At 33.4% G+C, this 18,039-nt stretch overlaps 1 protein-coding gene across 1 annotated transcript; it reads right to left on the reverse strand.

The window, feature by feature from the left end:
- Window positions 1-1,778: 1,778 nt before the first annotated feature.
- Window positions 1,779-5,370, reverse strand: LOC116137176 (urease accessory protein D). The gene is made up of 8 exons (XM_031422864.1): window positions 5,253-5,370; window positions 5,095-5,160; window positions 4,877-4,996; window positions 3,840-4,073; window positions 2,861-2,943; window positions 2,551-2,719; window positions 1,968-2,120; window positions 1,779-1,854 (listed from the first exon to the last, which is right to left on the reverse strand). Exons 1-7 carry the CDS (start codon window positions 5,355-5,357, stop codon window positions 2,007-2,009), a joined length of 891 nt encoding a protein of 296 aa, XP_031278724.1. The 5' UTR covers window positions 5,358-5,370; the 3' UTR covers window positions 1,779-1,854; window positions 1,968-2,006.
- Window positions 5,371-18,039: the final 12,669 nt, after the last annotated feature.

Here is an 18,039-nt window from a genome sequence, read left to right on the forward strand (position 1 = left end):
GCCATGCATATATTCTTCAAACTTAAAACTTCATCTTGGTTTGCTAAATTCTATGCAAAGCCAAAATTTAGAACATGCTTCAATCTTTATTTTAATGTGTATGCTTTGAATCTACACTCTTGTTGTTTTTAAGTTCAAATATTTTATTTTTAGTCCCAAACATTGATGTTAATATTTTACTTTTTAACTCTTAATTTAAGGAAATTCGAATCTCCTCTCATTTCAATTTTATTTTAATACATATCACATATTTACTAATCATTTTCTTCTATGAACATTTTTTTTTTTAAACTAGTTGTCTGAGTCAGTTTATACGTACCTCGACTAGTTTATGTAGATAACTAGCATAGCATATTACCGTCATAATCACCCACTTAAATTTTGGAAATCAGGGGATTCAAACCTGAGATCGTGCATCTTAACCATACATCACAACATTCGTCCTACCATTTGAGTTACCCAAGGATGAGTTTCCATGAACATCTTAATCTTTTTTTTTTTATCTTCATTTTCTCTCGAAAGATAAAATCTCTTATATGTTTCTAAGGGGTATGTTATATATATAGACTATTTCTCAAATGCGTTAATTGATGTTGGATCCATAAGAGAAAGAAAAGGTGTTCAAAAAACTGAGTATTTTTTTTTTTTTTTTTTAAATTCGATAAATAATCAAACCCATTTAAATGAACCTAGTTCTTGTAGTATAATTTAAAGTACAAATTTATCTTTTGGAAATTAACAACCAAATAGCATTGTAATTAGTACCTTTATTTATCTACATACATTTATGCACTACTTGTTTTGAACAAGATTTTGTATTTCTTGTCATCAAATTCGATTTATTGGGAAGATGCATGAGATGAATTAATATTAAATTTTATTTAAATTGGTTTAATTATCTCATTTATGAAATTAAGTTTCTTCCCATAATCTAATAGGTGAAAATATTATTTACGGATGTTAGAAGTTGTATTTGTTCCATATTGTCAATTTGATAGGTTCTCATGGCGTGTATATATATGTGTGTGTGGTTAAACTCTCTCCTAGCTAGCTTTTGAGAGCAAGTTTTATTCAAATCCATTTATCATGGTATCAGAGTTATGTTTGTTTGGGCCGGTGACAGTGGGGTTGGGTAAATAAATTATAATTGTTGAAAAAAAATATTCTACAAAAGCAAACAAATCGAGAAAATCGATTGCATGTCACGTATAATGCACGTATCACATCATTTATATACCAAGTCAATGAAAAAGCTTTGCCACATATAGTCATGAGCATAATGTATACATAGCACAAACTTATCCGTTTAACGTATAATTAGAGGAGTAATGCTATATTTACAACCTTTCTCTTACAACCTTGACGTGGTAGCTTGCAATTAGTCAACTACAATTTTATTAGGTGTGATTTATTACAAACTAGCCAATTACAAGCTGTTACGTCAGGGTTGTGAGAAAACGGTTGTAAACGTAGCATTACTCTAATTAGAGCATGTGTTACACCCATTGCTTCCAAGATTTTTTTAAAGCAATTCAAGTAGCAATTTTCAAACGACTGCAAAACCATTTATTTTGACCGTAAAATGGGTTCCATTAAGTGTCTTCCAAATTTTGTAAAAGAACAGTATATTTCATACAGCAATCTCCATAAAAAAAAAAAAAAAATGTATACAATGAGTTCAATTTAGCTCTTACTTTCATGATAGACGTCCATAAGGTTAATTTTTTTTATTTCCCACAAAAGAAATAGCAAGAGCTACAAACCTTAAGTTATGTCCTCCACTGGTTTATTACCACCCTGTTCTCGAAACCGATTGATGCGACGATAGCACATCAGGAAAAAGCCTCCATGTTCCTGTAAAATTTTGCAAACTTCAGCATCTAAAATGGTTTTGCAATACATATTTTGGAGCATAATTTCTTCAAGTTCCTAATAAAAGTAAAGAAGCTACTTCATTTGATACTTACAATAACTTCAACGAGATGAATAATTATCATAGCCCCTTTTCAACAATACGGGGATACGCCGAGTAGTGGCTCCATGCCAGATAACTGATGCTGCAGGAACCTGTATACTGATTCAGTTGTCATGGCAGCTATTCGAACAACAATACCTATTCCCTGCAGACACAGAGAATTTAATGGAACCTTGAAGCATGTTACGATGACATAACAATAGTGTTCCAGATAATTGAAGTGATGCTTTCATATCTACTGATTCCCAAACCCCTTTGAAAAAAGACAATTTCTTGCCCTAAAGGAGCAAATCCCGTATATTATGATAAATCTATGGTATATGATAATATGATTAACAGGTTATCCAATTTTCCTTCAATGAAAAAAAAAAGAGAAACAATCCATCAATACTTCACATTGTACATCAACATTTAATACAAAAATGTCAAAAAATCATGAGACATACACTCATATATACACACAGGAGAGAGCATATAAGATGAAATCATATTACTCACTAATAGACAGGTGTAAATTGTCTCAGTTAGGATAAAATTCAGAAACTATTGCAATCCATGAAATTGGTCAAACATACCTTAGGACCAAAGACACTACAAGAAGCAATAAAGGTTGGTTTGGCCAAACGATGATCAGAGTTTGTTTTCCCATGATGGCTCAATCCAATGGAAGGAGCGTATAATTGCTCAGACATCAACCTCTTCACATTTTCTTGAACTTGATTTTGAATATGCTTCAGCTTTGGCCTATAATGCATCAATCACTTTGATCGGTTAATTTCAATTTCTAAAATAGCTTTTCATCATAACGAAATTAACAAAACCACATTGAAAATTTGTAAAATCATCAAGGTGGAGATAAGTTATTGTACATGATGAAGTATCTACCCCAAAAGTATGACCATTGCAATGACCTGGTAATCTCGCATGCGTTCTGCAATGTTGGTAATGCCTCCTTGTTCTAGCAGTACCTGTAACAAAGCAATTAACTAATTGTGACACTGAAATATATGAAGATGTATGAGTCTACAACCTTCAATGCATGTGGCTGAAACTTTTGTAATACTATTTTTTAAGAAAAAAATGGTCAATAATTTACCATGGAAGTTAAAAATAAATGAAAATATTATATAATCTGAGTTTGTATATGTTCTATCATATCTAGGTTCTTCAAATTTTAACAAAAAAGGTGCCAATGAACAGCAAATGAAATTTCATGTTATGAGCTTGGCATCAAATCTCTCCCATGCCTACCACAAACAGCACTAAGCTAAGATATGTCTCTTGCCCAACAGTTCAGATTCAGCTACATAAATCACAATATATCATTATACCAGCTACTACACATAAGAGATTACAAATAGAGTATTGTAGACACAGGAGTAGAAGTAACATGCCATTAGAGAACCAGAAATAAACAATATGCACGGCTGGATGTAAATTGAAACTGGACAGTTTCGGGAAATTTCAGAAACAAAACGTATTGTAGACGTTATCAGAAAGTTAGAACCATAAATGGAATTGTTATCATTCACTAAAATAAAGAAGAACAAATGATGGCTGCTAACTGATGACAAGTTTATTGTTATGGAACTGTTGAGGTATAGTCAAGCAAAAAATGGTTAACAAAACAATCTGTATAGTAATGCTTCCAAGAGGAAGTTCCGTGTCTCAACTTTTGGGATGATAAGCTCCCGCAAGTTATCTACAAACATAAAATGTTCCCACTTCAATATCTAAGAAACTCAAGAGACTAAGGCATGCACATTTATTAACTGACAATGAAACCGATAAGTTGCAAGTGATGAGGATATCTGAAAATTTTCCATGTGAAAATTGAAACAATAATAATAGAGAGAAAAATTACCGTATCGAGAAACAAAGGCAGATCGCCATCTACAAATATGTTGTTGGTGCTCTTATATAGTTGAAAATCCCATTTCTCGCCACTTTCATGGCGTCCACTGGTAATCCAATCGACAATAACCAAATTTGAGTCTGAAACCACTCTGAAGATTTGTTTCTGAGAATATCTTGCAGTGGAAAAACATGTCACAGGATCCGGAATCACAGCTAAAAGGGCACCACTTCCAACTCTTGCCTACTGCATGGCAACGATAAACCCGCTGTCACTTCAAACCATTCACCATACCAAATATAAATTCATAAATCATTAACTTTATTATGACTGCGTCTACAAAACATCGAATTACAAGTCTTACTTCTTGCTTTACATCAATGCACTAAACTGCAAGCATTAGTAAGAAAGACATAACAATCAATTAACGCAGCCAAAAACAAGATACAACCAAGGCTTGAGCACTAGGCAGTGTCTTAATAAGGACTGAAAAATAATGAGATACATTCTGTTTTGGAGCAATTTTGATGCCATTAAAAGCGCTTTTTGCCAATTTCACTGTAATAGGCTAAGTATCTTCTGAAAAAAAACTTGATAGCTGTTTTTTTCATGAACAAACTAGAAGGAAAACACTTTTCTCATAAGAAAAGCACTTGAAGTACTTTTCATTTACTTAGAATCAGTCAAATTGCTTTCTACAAAAGCACTTCCAATGGCATTCTAGCCAAGAATTTACCCCCAAGATTTGCTCAGAACACTTAGACCCCAGAGTCATAACAAAGATTGACAAAAAATGAGATAGATTGTGTTTTGGAGCACTTTTGACACCATTAAAAGCGCTTTTGTGCTAATTTCATAGCAATAGGTTAAGTGTCTTCTGAAAGAAAAACAAAAAAAACCTTGATACCTGTTGGTTTTCATCAAAACAACTAAAAGAAAAGCACTTTTCTCGTAAGAAAGCATTGAATTACTTTTTATTTACTTAAAATCAGTCAAAGTGCTTTCTACAGAAGCATTTCCAATGGCATTCTAGACAAGAATTTTACCTCCATGATTTGCTCAGAACACTTAGACCCCAGAGACTTATACACCTTGGTGGAAGCTTGGGTAGTTAAAACAACAGTGCAGGCATCTCCAATACTAAATTCACAAGAAATAGAATCTCCCTAACAACAAAAACACATATTTATTAAAAAAAAAAAAAATCAAAACTTGAAGAGCTACAATTCACAAACAAAGCAAAAGAGTAAGAAATGCAACATACAGAAACAATCCCACCACCATAAGTGAGAGTATAAATCCAAACCGCATCAGTTTCCGAAGAACCCACCTGCAATGAACCAGTAACGTTACCGGGCCAGAAATGTAATTAAATAAATAATAAATACATTGAGAGAACAAGAAGAGAGAAAAGCTTAAAACCTTATTGGGGATGATGAATTTAAGAGGGTATTTAGAGAAGCATCTTGTGACAGTTGATTTCCCTCTCACTTTCTCAACTACCAACTTCCCTGTTACTGTTTCCATCTCTGACTTTGAGGGTCTCTTCTGTGAGTTTTCAAAGGTTTATGGCATCAAGGTCGCGAAAGGAGTTGGGCTGGGCTGGGCCGATTCTAATGTTACTATAGACTTGTTGGGCTGGGCTGGGCCGGCCCAATCCTAATTTTTCCTAAAGATGCATGGGTTAAAATAAATAATGGTTTGAGTTAAATCAACTTAAATCGGATTGATTTCATACGTTTATGAGTAATGCTATATTTATAAAGAAATTTTACAAAGATTTACAAATATAGTGATGTGATTAAAAAAATGAATGAAAGAGTAAATATAATGAGTTTGACTTTTTGTTTCACTATTCCATTCATTTTTTGTCACCTCATTTTGTATGAAAATTTATGTAAGTATAATATTATTGATGCTTAATTTAAAAACGTTCAAATGATTATTAGAAACTATTAAATGCCTCCAGATACAAAGGGTTTTGATATTTGCAAGGGATTTTTAATATCTGTAAGAGGTTTTTGATATTTTTTATTCAATTTTCTGATAATTTTTAGGGTTGCTTTGGTAATTTTAAAGGTATTTAATACTTTGCAATAAGTGTTGTGGCATTTTGTCACATCATATTGTATAAAAATATTGTATTTGTAGTATTATTTTTATTTTTTATTTAAAATCAATTAATCATTTTTAGCATGCTATTTGACAAATTAGACAATCGACGAGAACATTAAATTGTGTTATATAACAATGTGAAGCAATGTCAAACAATGAAAGAGATAGAAGCAATAAGTACAAGCAAATGTACATTTAGGTTGGGTTAATTTTATTTGCATAATAATATTACACATACAATATTTTTATACAACATGATGTGACAGAAGATGATTGACTGATTTTAAATTAAAAATAAACTTTTACTCAATAATTTTTTACCACATTATGTTGTATAAAAATATTGTAGGTGTAGTATTACTCTTTTTCTAATTATTGTAATTACTAGACTTCCCCTGAGATTTCAGTATTTTATAGGCACGTAGAAAAGATTATTAGGTTAACACAATTGCCTCGATCCTTTAACTTTTGTTAAGGTTATTTCCCTTATATGCCCTCCAACATACAAACGAACATGTTACCCCATATAATAAACCCCTTGCATCCTTTACCATTAATTTTTGGCGTGAAAGTTGACTGAGGGAAGGGAAAAGTAGACCTTTTATGTTAAAGCACAAAATTATAAATTAAATATTTCAAAATAGAAAAAAATATTTAGAAAACAATTTTTAAAATAAAATATATTTAATATTTAATATTATTTAAAAAAATACTTTTTTTTTTTTTTCCCAAAAGAGGTGTCCAACAATTAGAGATTGTCGGAACCACTATTCTTAGATCGTTGAAACAGATGATCTTATTTTTTTTTAAATTATTGTTTAAAATTTAATTTTCAATTTAAAAAAATATATATTTTAATTTTTTCAGTTTTTAAATTTTTACTTTGTAAAATTTCTTTAATGAAGCCCCCGAAGTTAAAGGAGTTGGGGTGTTTGTATTAAGCTAATGATATTTTTCTTTATGGATTTGTGATATGTTGAAACCTCAAGGGAGGTCTTTATAATTAAATTTTATTGTTAATTATCCTCCATTAGGTGAAATTAAAAATAATTAAAGCAAAATCTCTAAGACGGCCCCGATACTTATAAATAGGGGTGTTAAAAAATATCTGATACTTGAATTGGAACCAGTAATCGAACCGAACCAAACAGGAAAAATCGATAACTTGGAAATCTTGTTCGGTTTAGAGTACACTTTCAATTTTATGGGAGTTTGACGATTATCATATTTTTTGTTTTCCCATTTTATATTATCCATTGTATAAGTTTTGAGATTTTTGTTGCTCCTCTTTTTATCTTATCGACCTAAAATTTTCATGTTATAAATAGTTCATATGGGCACACAATTTTATAGTATTAAAGATTGTTACACTCCCATTTTGTTATTTTCAAATTCGTCAAAATATTTATATTAATAAAGATTGGCTCACAATTCAATTTTACAAATATTCTCTTATAACTCTGACGTGGTAGTTCATAATTGAGTATGCCAAACCTATTGCAAGCTGACCAATTGCGAACTACCATATATGAGTTATAAGAGAAAACTTGTAAGATTGAGTTGTAAGTGTAATATTGCCCTATTTATATAAATAAATCTTTATGTCAACTTAAATTAAAATAAAAAGGATAAGTGAAATGAAGGTTAGTGGTTGACGAAACGATCAAACGACCAATAATTAAATGGTTAAGTGACCCACCTGGAATCACAACAGGGTACATAGTGAGAATGTGGGGGCTTTAGAAATATGCATACACAACTTTTTTATACAAACTTTCTTTCACAAACTCATGTGGCAAAAGATGATTGGGTGATTTTAAATTTTAAATAAACTTTCATCCAATCATCTTTTGTCATATAAGTTTGTATAAAAAGGTTGTGGGTGGTAATATTATTGACATGCGAAATTTCTTGTGGGTCATGGCTAGCAAAGACTTGAGTTATGCATGAATAAAGCAACTTGAATCGAAGTAAAGCTAAAACTATAGAAAAGGTGTGAAAGTTGGGTAATATTTTACATATAACACCTATACCGGAATTGTGTTTTTTAATGATTGAGGGTAATTGAGCTACATTGCGTGTACCTTATACTTTGGAGTCAAATTTGACAAGTTCACAAATTAGAAAAAAAAAAAAATTTGAAATTGAAATTAAATTTGCTTTTAAAGATAATTGGATATGTTTAGACAAAAGGCCTAGATCGACTCTTCCTTTTGGTGCTACAAATTATTCTCTCTACCTGAGACACTCTAAATTTCCGCCATAGGAGATCTGCTTGATTTTTGGTGGGGTGTACAGTGCTACCTTTTCGGGGCCCATATGGTACTAGGAGGGTTTTTTTTTTTGTGCCTATTTTTCCATTGGTTTTTGCTGATCTTCTTTGTCTAAAGGTTAGTATTTTCGTTCATAGGAATTGTATATCCTTTTTCCCTTTTGTTGCTATTGTATATTTTGGTCCCTTGGGTCTGTTCAAGGTGCACTGCTTGGCTCTAAAGGAGAGTTTCCTTCTTTGGGTTGTATTCTTTATTCTTTTATAAAATTACCACTTATCTAAAAGAAAATTTCCAATAAATCTAAATCTTCCTTTTCGTATTCATTTCTCTCCATGTGAAAGTCTGTATTGGGATAATATGGCATGGCAATATTATTTGTATTGTATTGAAAAATGCCAAAAAAACGTAAAGCTGTAGAGATATAAAATATTTGACACAAGATTTACGTGGAAACCCTTGCGGGAAAAAACCATTCACTTTGTAATTGGGATAATACAATTTTCTCCTCTCTCGCAACACTCTCCTACGGATACAAATATGAGACTTGGTATTTTGATTTTTCCTCTCAAAATCACTCTAACTTACTCATATTTTCACATCTCATCTCCGCAGCTTATGCTGCCCTTGTATAGAGATTTTTCAGTCGACCACCACTCTAGCTATCTTCCTCTCAAGCTTAGTCACCACTAAAGATAGCTTCAGCTGCCTTCAACCGCTCCAAACATTTTTCTCTCAAGCTGCCAACAAGAAGATAGCTAAAAGGTGTATTCCTTTCAAGCTACCAGATTTCTAGCTTATAAGAGTCTTCCAAATTGCTTTACCAAACCGAGCCAACAATCATCCAAGAGTCCAGCTGCCATCAAGAAGTTTGGTCATCGCTTAAAGCCTCCAGGTGTCTTCCCAATGGAGAATTCAAGACACCCTCACAATTCTCCACCTTGGCTTGAATTCCTACAATCATTACATATTATCCTCTCTTGCCTCTCCTCGATACTATAGCTTATCTGAAACATCCAATAGTGTCCAAGCAAAGCTTGAACTTAGCTATTGGAATTGGTTTGGTCATCATATCTGTTGGATTCTCTGCTGTAGGTATCTTCTCAACTACGATTTTTCCCTTTTCAATGTGTTAGTTGTTGTATGGAGTTTTACGCAGCGGAAATTAAAAGATCCCCAACAACAACCATAAGCCCTAGATCCTTACACACAATTTTTACATTATTAGCATATAAACCGATACTAAATAAAAACGTTCAAGGTTTTATACCACCGTTTGGAGGCTTTTTCTTTGATGCAAATCGCTCCCACTCTGAGACGAGAGTAAACTCCCGGTATCCACACGAAGACAAGACGACGATCATCTAGCATTCGAAGTGCTAGTCAAAACCGCAAGGTTCAAGGATTCTCCTCCACAACAATGGGCGACCATGGCTTGGGAGAGTGAGAGAGAGATAGAGAGTGTATGGCTAGGGTCTTTTAGAATATTAGTGTTATGTAATTTTTATTTTGCATTTAAATAGTGCAAATCTAAAACCCTAATCTATTATGGAATTTGAATTAATATATTCCATAATAGATTAAATCAATATATTCAATTACCATCACAAGGTAATTCCACATGGCATATTTTAAATTCAAATTCAAATACACACACACACACACACACACACAATCTCACTAATTTTAATTTCCATATCAAATTAATATCAGCAAATTTAATTGTATTGTGAGATTATCAAAATGTCATTTCCTCTTAAATGACGAAAATACTCCTCTTACTTGTTTATCCTTAATCTGTCTTCTATGTGTGTGAGCCCAAGGTTTCTCATCATATCGGTAGTGAGCAATACTGCAATTGACACCCAATCAACTGTCTCACTAAACACAAACCAAGATTGACCTCTAGCAAGGCATCATGGCCACCCGATAGATTCGGATTCAGCGAAACAGCTTATCTATCAACGATATGGTTACTGTGCAATCCAATCCTTTCATTATCCATTATCTCATCAAGGCCGAGGTACATAAGTAGTGTCAACCTCAGATATCCTTAAAATCTCGGTATTCGATTATTGGACCAACGACTAGAAATGGATTAGATTGAACTACAACTCAATCCCACTGTAGCCACAGATTTAGTGTTGTTCCCATTTACCGAATTGCTCAGTGAGATAATTTCTCCCGTAGCCAGGAGTGATAAATCCTTTGTCAATCTATCATAGTCTTGATACACTTCTTGATGTAGCCAATTACTACCGTTTTGATAGCTTTGAATAGAACTACATTGAGCTAGTGTCAAACTACACCAATTGGTGCACAAGGTGCTCTGGTGGACCACATGCACCACCATTCATTAGAGGACTTATTCCACAGACACTGGGGTTACCATCTATGTGGAATCCTCTGGTGGGTTTGTCGAGTGAACTCACCTATGACAAGCACCCATGTGTTGAACCAGGTTGTTGACAAACAGCCTTGACAAGTGAAATTAGTTACTGTCTTTCGACAAGGTTGTTTAACACTATGATAGCTTTACCGTATTATCTATGTCCTTATTTAGAATAATACTGGGGCTACAAACGATTCTAGAATGACCACCATATGTGATTAAGGGTCCTTACTATTGAGATTTGAAACACTCGATACCCTCGTCAAAGTTCTACCATTCTAAAGACATACATTATAACATATAGTAAATACGAATTACATACTGTAGAAAACGCCTTTATTAGTTATAAACATTATTTACAAGAGTCAACATTTACAAAATGGATTGGCTCCAAGGTACCTACTCTAACACAATGATCTTTCACATGAAGTGGTATCTGACATCAACATGCTTAGTTCTTTCATGAAACACTTGATTTTTGGTTAAGTTTATGACACTTTGATTGTTGCAAAAGACAACAATCTTTTTTGTATCAATCCCAAACTGCTAACTAAACCATGCAACCACAACACTTTTTTCACTACTTCTATTACTACCATATATTCTGCCTCTGATGTCGATAGTATAACCGTAGGTTGAAGTGTGCCTTCCAACCGACAGCACACCTAGAAAGAGTGAAAACATACCCAATCAAAAAATGTCTCTTATCAAGATCTCTAGCATAGTTAGAATCTACATAACTAACAACAACTCCACTTGCATCATGATTTCATCCATAAATCAAACACACATCTACAAAGCCTCTCAAGTATGTCATAATCCATTTCAACACATTCCAATGTTCTCTACTTGGATTTCCCATGTATCTACTTACAACACCAACTACATGTGAAATATCAAGGCTAGTGCAAACTATAACATACATCAAACTGCCAACTGCATCAGCAAATGGAACACATTACATGTGTTCCAACTCTTCCTCAATCTAAGTTGATAAAGACGATGATAATCTGAAATGAGACGCCAAATAAGTACATACTGGTTTGGACTTATCATGCCAAAACGTTCAAGCACCTTTTGTATGTAATTTTATTGAGCCGTAATGTGTTTTGATGTGACAAAACTAATCAAAGAGTTAATTGGTTTTCTAACAAACATGCTTAGGTATGACAAAAAGTCATAACTAAAAACAAAATGCAGTTTTCCTTGTTGGCACGACCGTGCAGGTCAAATGAACGACCATTCCTTTGTTTACAAAGTTGCCCATGTGGATGTTCCTCTCCACATGACAACGTTCCGTGTGATTGTGCATGCTTCTGTCCAAAATGGAGCCTAGTCGCTCACACTCGCACTCGCACGACCAAGTAACATGCCCGTTCCATCCAAGTCAAAAGTCAAAGTCCTTAGAATTCAATCACTTCACACTTTTGATGAATCTTAGAAGACAAGTGTTGAAGATCAAGTATCAAAAGTGGAATGACTGTTCTCTATGGTGGAATGACCGGTCACACTCAAAGATCATTTATGGCTGAACGCCAACATTCCAGGAAGCCATTCATGCTTTCGAAACTTTTATGGATATTAAGGAGCCAATGGTCTGACCATTCCTCGTGGTGGAATGACCATTCACGGTGGTGGTGCGATCATTGGTGTCAAAAATGACCGTTCACAAAATTGGAACGCTCGTTCCTCTGTTTCTATAGTCTTTTTAGACATGCATTAAATGCAGTAACGACACTTTGCATCCAAGGGAGAAGTTAAGCAATAATTAGGGAATTTCATGGGAAAGAAAGACATAGAGAATAACAAAGATTCAAAGTCATATCAAACATTTTCGCATAATCCCTTGAGCTCAAAATCCAAATAAAAAAACATCACTCTCTTGTACTGATTTGTAAACCTTTGAGAATATTGTTCTTATTGTGTGTTCAAGCCTAGTTTAAGAGGCAATCTTTCTCACACTTTTTATCAAACACTTTGTGGGCGAAATCTTGTAAATCTAAGAGGCGAAATCTTGTCAAACTATTATAAGAGATGAAATCTGATTCTAATGGAACTTCAAGGAGGTTGCCTTGAAGAAGTGGATGTAGGAGGCTTGTGGATAGAGATCTGAACCACTATAAATCTCTAAGCATTTCTTCTCTCTCAACTCATTTATTATTCCTTGCATATTTACTTCAAGCTTTATTATCATTAACTCATATTGATTGCTCATATTCATCTCTCTCTTTCTCATTCATTGTTTAACATTGATTATCCTTATTATTTAGCTTCATTCCTATTTATTGTTTATCTTTGTTGGTGTTGTATGTTCATAACTTGTTTTGGTTGGTGAAAATTTTTATTCTGCAAATATTTTTAAAGTATCATATTCAAACCGCCCCCCTTCCCCCCCGGATTATTTTGCCATATAGGGTTTTGCAATTGGTATTAGAGGTTGGGCTCTTGTGTAGAAACCCTAACGATTTCAAGACTTAATCGATCTAGACATGGCCAATACATCAAAACCTCTCTTTACTGGCCAATACAAAACAATGGGAGTCTTGTAGTGTAAACTACACAATGGAGACTTAGAATGAGACTTCATATTAGATCCATATATTACAATTTATGGAAAATAGCAGAACAAGGGAATCAAGTTCCCATGGACCCTAATACAAGTCTTCCAAAAAGAAAAGATGACTATATGACTGATGAAAAGAAATTAAGTTTAAATGACAAAACACTTAACATTTTGTTTTGTTCTCTTGATGCTACATAGTTTAGAAGAGTTTCGGCATGTGAAATGGCCAAAGATGCGTGGGAAATTCTTCAAACAACTCATGAAGGAACAAGCCAAGTGAAGCAATCAAAGATCGAGGGGTTATTCCACGACTATGAACTATTTGAGATGAAAACTGGAGAAAGCAGCACCAACATGTACAATAGATTTTCAAACTTGATAAATGACCTCAAAGGTCTTGGAAAAAGTTTTGAAACTCTTGAGCTTGTAAATAAAATCCTTTATTTATTGTCGGAAAGTTAGACAATGAAGGTGACCGCAATTGAAGTATCCAAAGATCTCACCAAGATGAAAATGGATGAGCTCATTAGTAGCTTGTTAACTTTCGAGATGAAGAGAAAGCCAAAAGAAGATGAAAGCAAACCAAAGAGGGAGATTGCCCTCACGATGATAAATGAAGAAGAGGAAGGTGATTCCTCTATGAAAGAAGATGAAATCAACTTCTTGGCAAGAAGATTCACTAAGTTTCTTAGAAGGAACAAAGGATTCAAATGAAGAAATTTCCAAAGGTTTAAACCAAGAAATGAAGATGAAAAAGGCAAATCAGACATAATTTGCCATGAGTGTAAGAAACCTAGTCATATTTGTCAAGATTGTCCTCAAGCCAAATGGAACAAGAATGAAAAATTTTACAAGAAGATGGTTCTTGCCGCCATATGGAGTGGAAGTGATGACCCAAATGATGAAGATTAGTCAAAAGACAAGCAAGCCAACCTTGGCTTCATGGCTAATGAATGTAATTCCGAAAGAGACTTCGAATTTGAGGAAAATGACTCTTAAAACTATTTTTTCAATTAATTACAATATGCATTTGAATCATTAAGGGAAGAATATGAAAAAGTGTCTTTGAGAAATTGCATGTTGAAGAGACAAGCATTTATTTTGAAAAATGAGCATGAAAAACTTTCGAGTAATCATGAAAAGCTTTTAAGTGAACATCAGCAACTCAAAGATGATTTTGATTGTGTTGCATGTGATAAAATCATTTTGAGTAGAGAAATTGATGTTTTGAAATTTATCTTGTGCGGATTTTCAAAATGAAAGCATTGATTTCAAAAATGAGCTTGAAAACACTAAAGAAATTTTGAGTAAATTCACTTTAGGAAGCAACAGACTTGATGAAATGCTTGCTTCACAAAGATGTGCCTTTAACAAAGAAGGTTTGGGCTATAACATGTTTTCAAATAAGCAAACTTTTAACAAAATGCATGAACCATTCATTAAACCAAAAGCATCTTTTAAGGAAGGTAGTTTTTGCAAGTAAGTTGGTCATAGCACACACAAATGTCCTATTAGGAAAGACAAACCTTTTTTAGTAAAAAAAGTTTGGATTCCTATGGGAATGGTTGAAACTAACTCCCACAAACCCAAGACCATTTGGGTACCAAAAAAATACATGAATGATTTCATTGTGTAGATGTGTCTTGAAGCAAAGAAGCAAGGAGCAAACAAGTGGTATCTTGATAGTGGATGCTCAAGACACATGGTGGGAGACAAAAGCTTGTTCATATTATTGAAGCCAAAGAATGGAGGAAATGATCGTTTTGGTGACAACTTAAAAGGATGAGCCATTGACATTGACTCTATTGGCAACAAGTCTCTGACTATTCATGAGGTGTTGCTTGTTGATGGATTGAAGCACTAGTCAACTGAGTGACAAAGGCTTTAAAGTTGTTTTTCAATCCATGTGTTGTGAAGTTATTGAGTCCAGGACTAATAAGATTGCATTTATAGGTCATAAAAATTCAAATGTGTATATTGTTGATTTGTGTGACATTGCATCCAAAAACCTTTGTCTTTTGTCCACAAAAGATGAAGATATAAAGTTGGCTTTGGCATAGAAGATTAGGTCATGCAAGCATGAATGTTATTGCAAAGCTTTCAAAAAGAGATTTAGTACATGGTTTGCCTAAGCTTGTTTTAAAAAAGGATCATGTTTGTGATGCATGTGCAAAAGGCAAACAAACCCATGTTTGTTTTAAACCAAAGAATGTTGTATCAACCTCTAGACCTTTACAATTGTTGCATATGGATTTGTGTGGTCCCACAAGGACAATTAGTCTAGGAGGTAAGCATTATTGTTTTGTGATTGTTGATGATTATTCATGTTTTACATGGGTGCTATTTCTTGGGCATAAAAAGGATGCATCTGAATCATTATTGCATTTGATTAGGAAATTGCAAAACTAAGTCGGTTATGCAATTGCTTGCATTAGAAGTGATCATGGAAAAGAATTTGAAAATATATTCTTTGAATTATATTGCAATAAGCATGACATCGGGCATAATTTTTCTGCTCCTAGGACTCCTCAACAAAATGGAGTTGTTGAGAGGTAAAATGGAGTTTTAGTAAAAATGGATAGGACCATGTTGTGTGAGCATAATATGCTTAGATATTTTTAGGCTGATGCGGTCAATACTTCATACTATATCATTAATAGAGCTATGATTAGGCCTATCCTCAAGAAACTCCTTATGAGTTATTCAAAGGGAAAAAACCAAATATTGCATATTTTCATTCCTTTGGTTGCAAATATTTTATGCTTAACAATGGTAAAGACAACCTTGGAAAATTCGATACCAAATCAGTTGAAGCAATTTTCCTTGGTTATTCTTCTCATTCAAAAGCATATAGAGTCTTCAACAAAAGAATTCTTTTAGTTGAAGAATCTATACATGTGTTATTTGATGAATCTTCTTCTAAGAATGCAGAAAATCTTAATGAAGAAGAAGTTGATGAGTTAATGAAAGTGCTTGAAATGAAAGATGAAACTTCGCCATCAACCGACAACAAGGAAGAAGAACATCGAGAAGAGGTCAACAATGAAAACGATACATTTATGGAACCTCAAGAATCATCAAGGGAGATCTCATTTTCGAGAGCGAGAGATGAAGTGAAAGATGCTCAAATTATTGGTGATCCCACTCAAGGAGTTAGAATAAGAGCATCAATGAGAAACATTGCCACTTCATTGCATTTTTGTCCCATGTGGAACCTAAGAAAGTGGATGAAGCACTTAATGATGAAAATTGGGTTCATGTAATGCAAGAGGAGTTAAATCAATTTGAGAGAAGCAAAGTGAAAATTGATAGGTTTTAAACCATTATATGCTATAGTGCTGAGACTATTTATTTTATAATTATTCAAGTTTTGCAAGATTATTTATTAACTGAAAGACTTATGGCGCTAATGCTTGATAATACAGTAGCTAACACCGCGGCAATTTCTTTATTTGAAAAGAAATTGGATCCACATGGTGATGACAAATTTTTTCACCAGAGATGTGCTTGCCACATCATCAATTTAATTGTTAAAGCAGTTTTAGAAGCTATACATGCGAGGATTGAAAAGGTGCGTGCAACTATCGGATTCATTGCCGATAGCAATACATGATGGAATGAGTATGTAAAATATTGTCGCCAAGAGGAGTTGTCGGTTCGACCAAAGAAATTATGTACGAACATGCTTGTCTGTTGAAACTCCATGTAATTGATGTTGCAAAGGGCTAAGCCAACCGCAACACAAATTACAGAGTTCATTAAACGGAAGAACTATTATCTAGACGAAGTCGTCAACGATGATGATTGGACGGTTGTAATGTTTTTCATTCATTTCTTAAAGTTTTGTATGATTCAATTAATACATTAAGTGATATTTATTATCCTACTACTAATTTAGCGTTAGATATTTTACTACAAATTTCTAAAACTTTTGCTAAACATAGATATAATCTAGACTTAATGCATATTGTTTCAGACATGGAAACAAAATACGGAAAATATTGGTTAGATATTCCATTCTTATATGGATTAGGTCTTATTATAGATCTTAGGTTTAAATTAAACGTATTTAACTATATGGTTACTGAGATAGGCCAACATTTAGGAAATGACTATAGTTCTTATTTGATAGACTTTAATAGAAAATTGGAAAGCCTTTTTTCTTTATATCAGACTAGGTATAGTGAAACTCTTAGTAAAGACGACCAATAGGACCCTGATGAAGACATTTATCAACAAGGATTGAGCATGTGGACGTATATGGAACTCAATAGCAGTGGTGGTGGAAGTAGCAACTCTAGCTCATACAAACATGGACTAAATGAGCTGCAGCAATACCTACAAATAGACATGTCCTACATGACCAAGAAGGAGAAACGTGAGATGGATCTGTTTCCATGGTGGAACCAAAATAAAAGTCGATTCCCTATTGTAGCCCAAATGGCAAGTGACATTTTATCTGTGTCATTTTTGAAAATTGCATTCGAGTCAACATTCTCAATTAGTGGCCGCATTATTGAAGACAGAAGATGCTCTTTAACCAATGAGATGGTTGAAGTCATAACATATTTACGAGATTGGACTCATGTAGACAAAAGACTACAACATCATCCTTAAGATCTCAAACTACTCGACCTCTTCAAAAACACAGATTTAGATGATGTAAATATTAACAATGTAAATTAATAATTTAATAAAAACAAATTTATGTAATTGTTTATTTGTGAAGTATGAATATTATATTTATATTAAAATTAAATTATCTCTTCAGAGTTTAAATTAAAAACATCCTAAATTTATAACCGATTAACCATTCATTTATATTTATTTACTAAATAATAAAAAATTTACAAATCACCCTCTAAAAAA

This window comes from Pistacia vera, unplaced genomic scaffold (genome assembly GCF_008641045.1).
Source record: "Pistacia vera cultivar Batoury unplaced genomic scaffold, PisVer_v2 Contig320, whole genome shotgun sequence".
Lineage (NCBI taxonomy): Eukaryota > Viridiplantae > Streptophyta > Magnoliopsida > Sapindales > Anacardiaceae > Pistacia > Pistacia vera.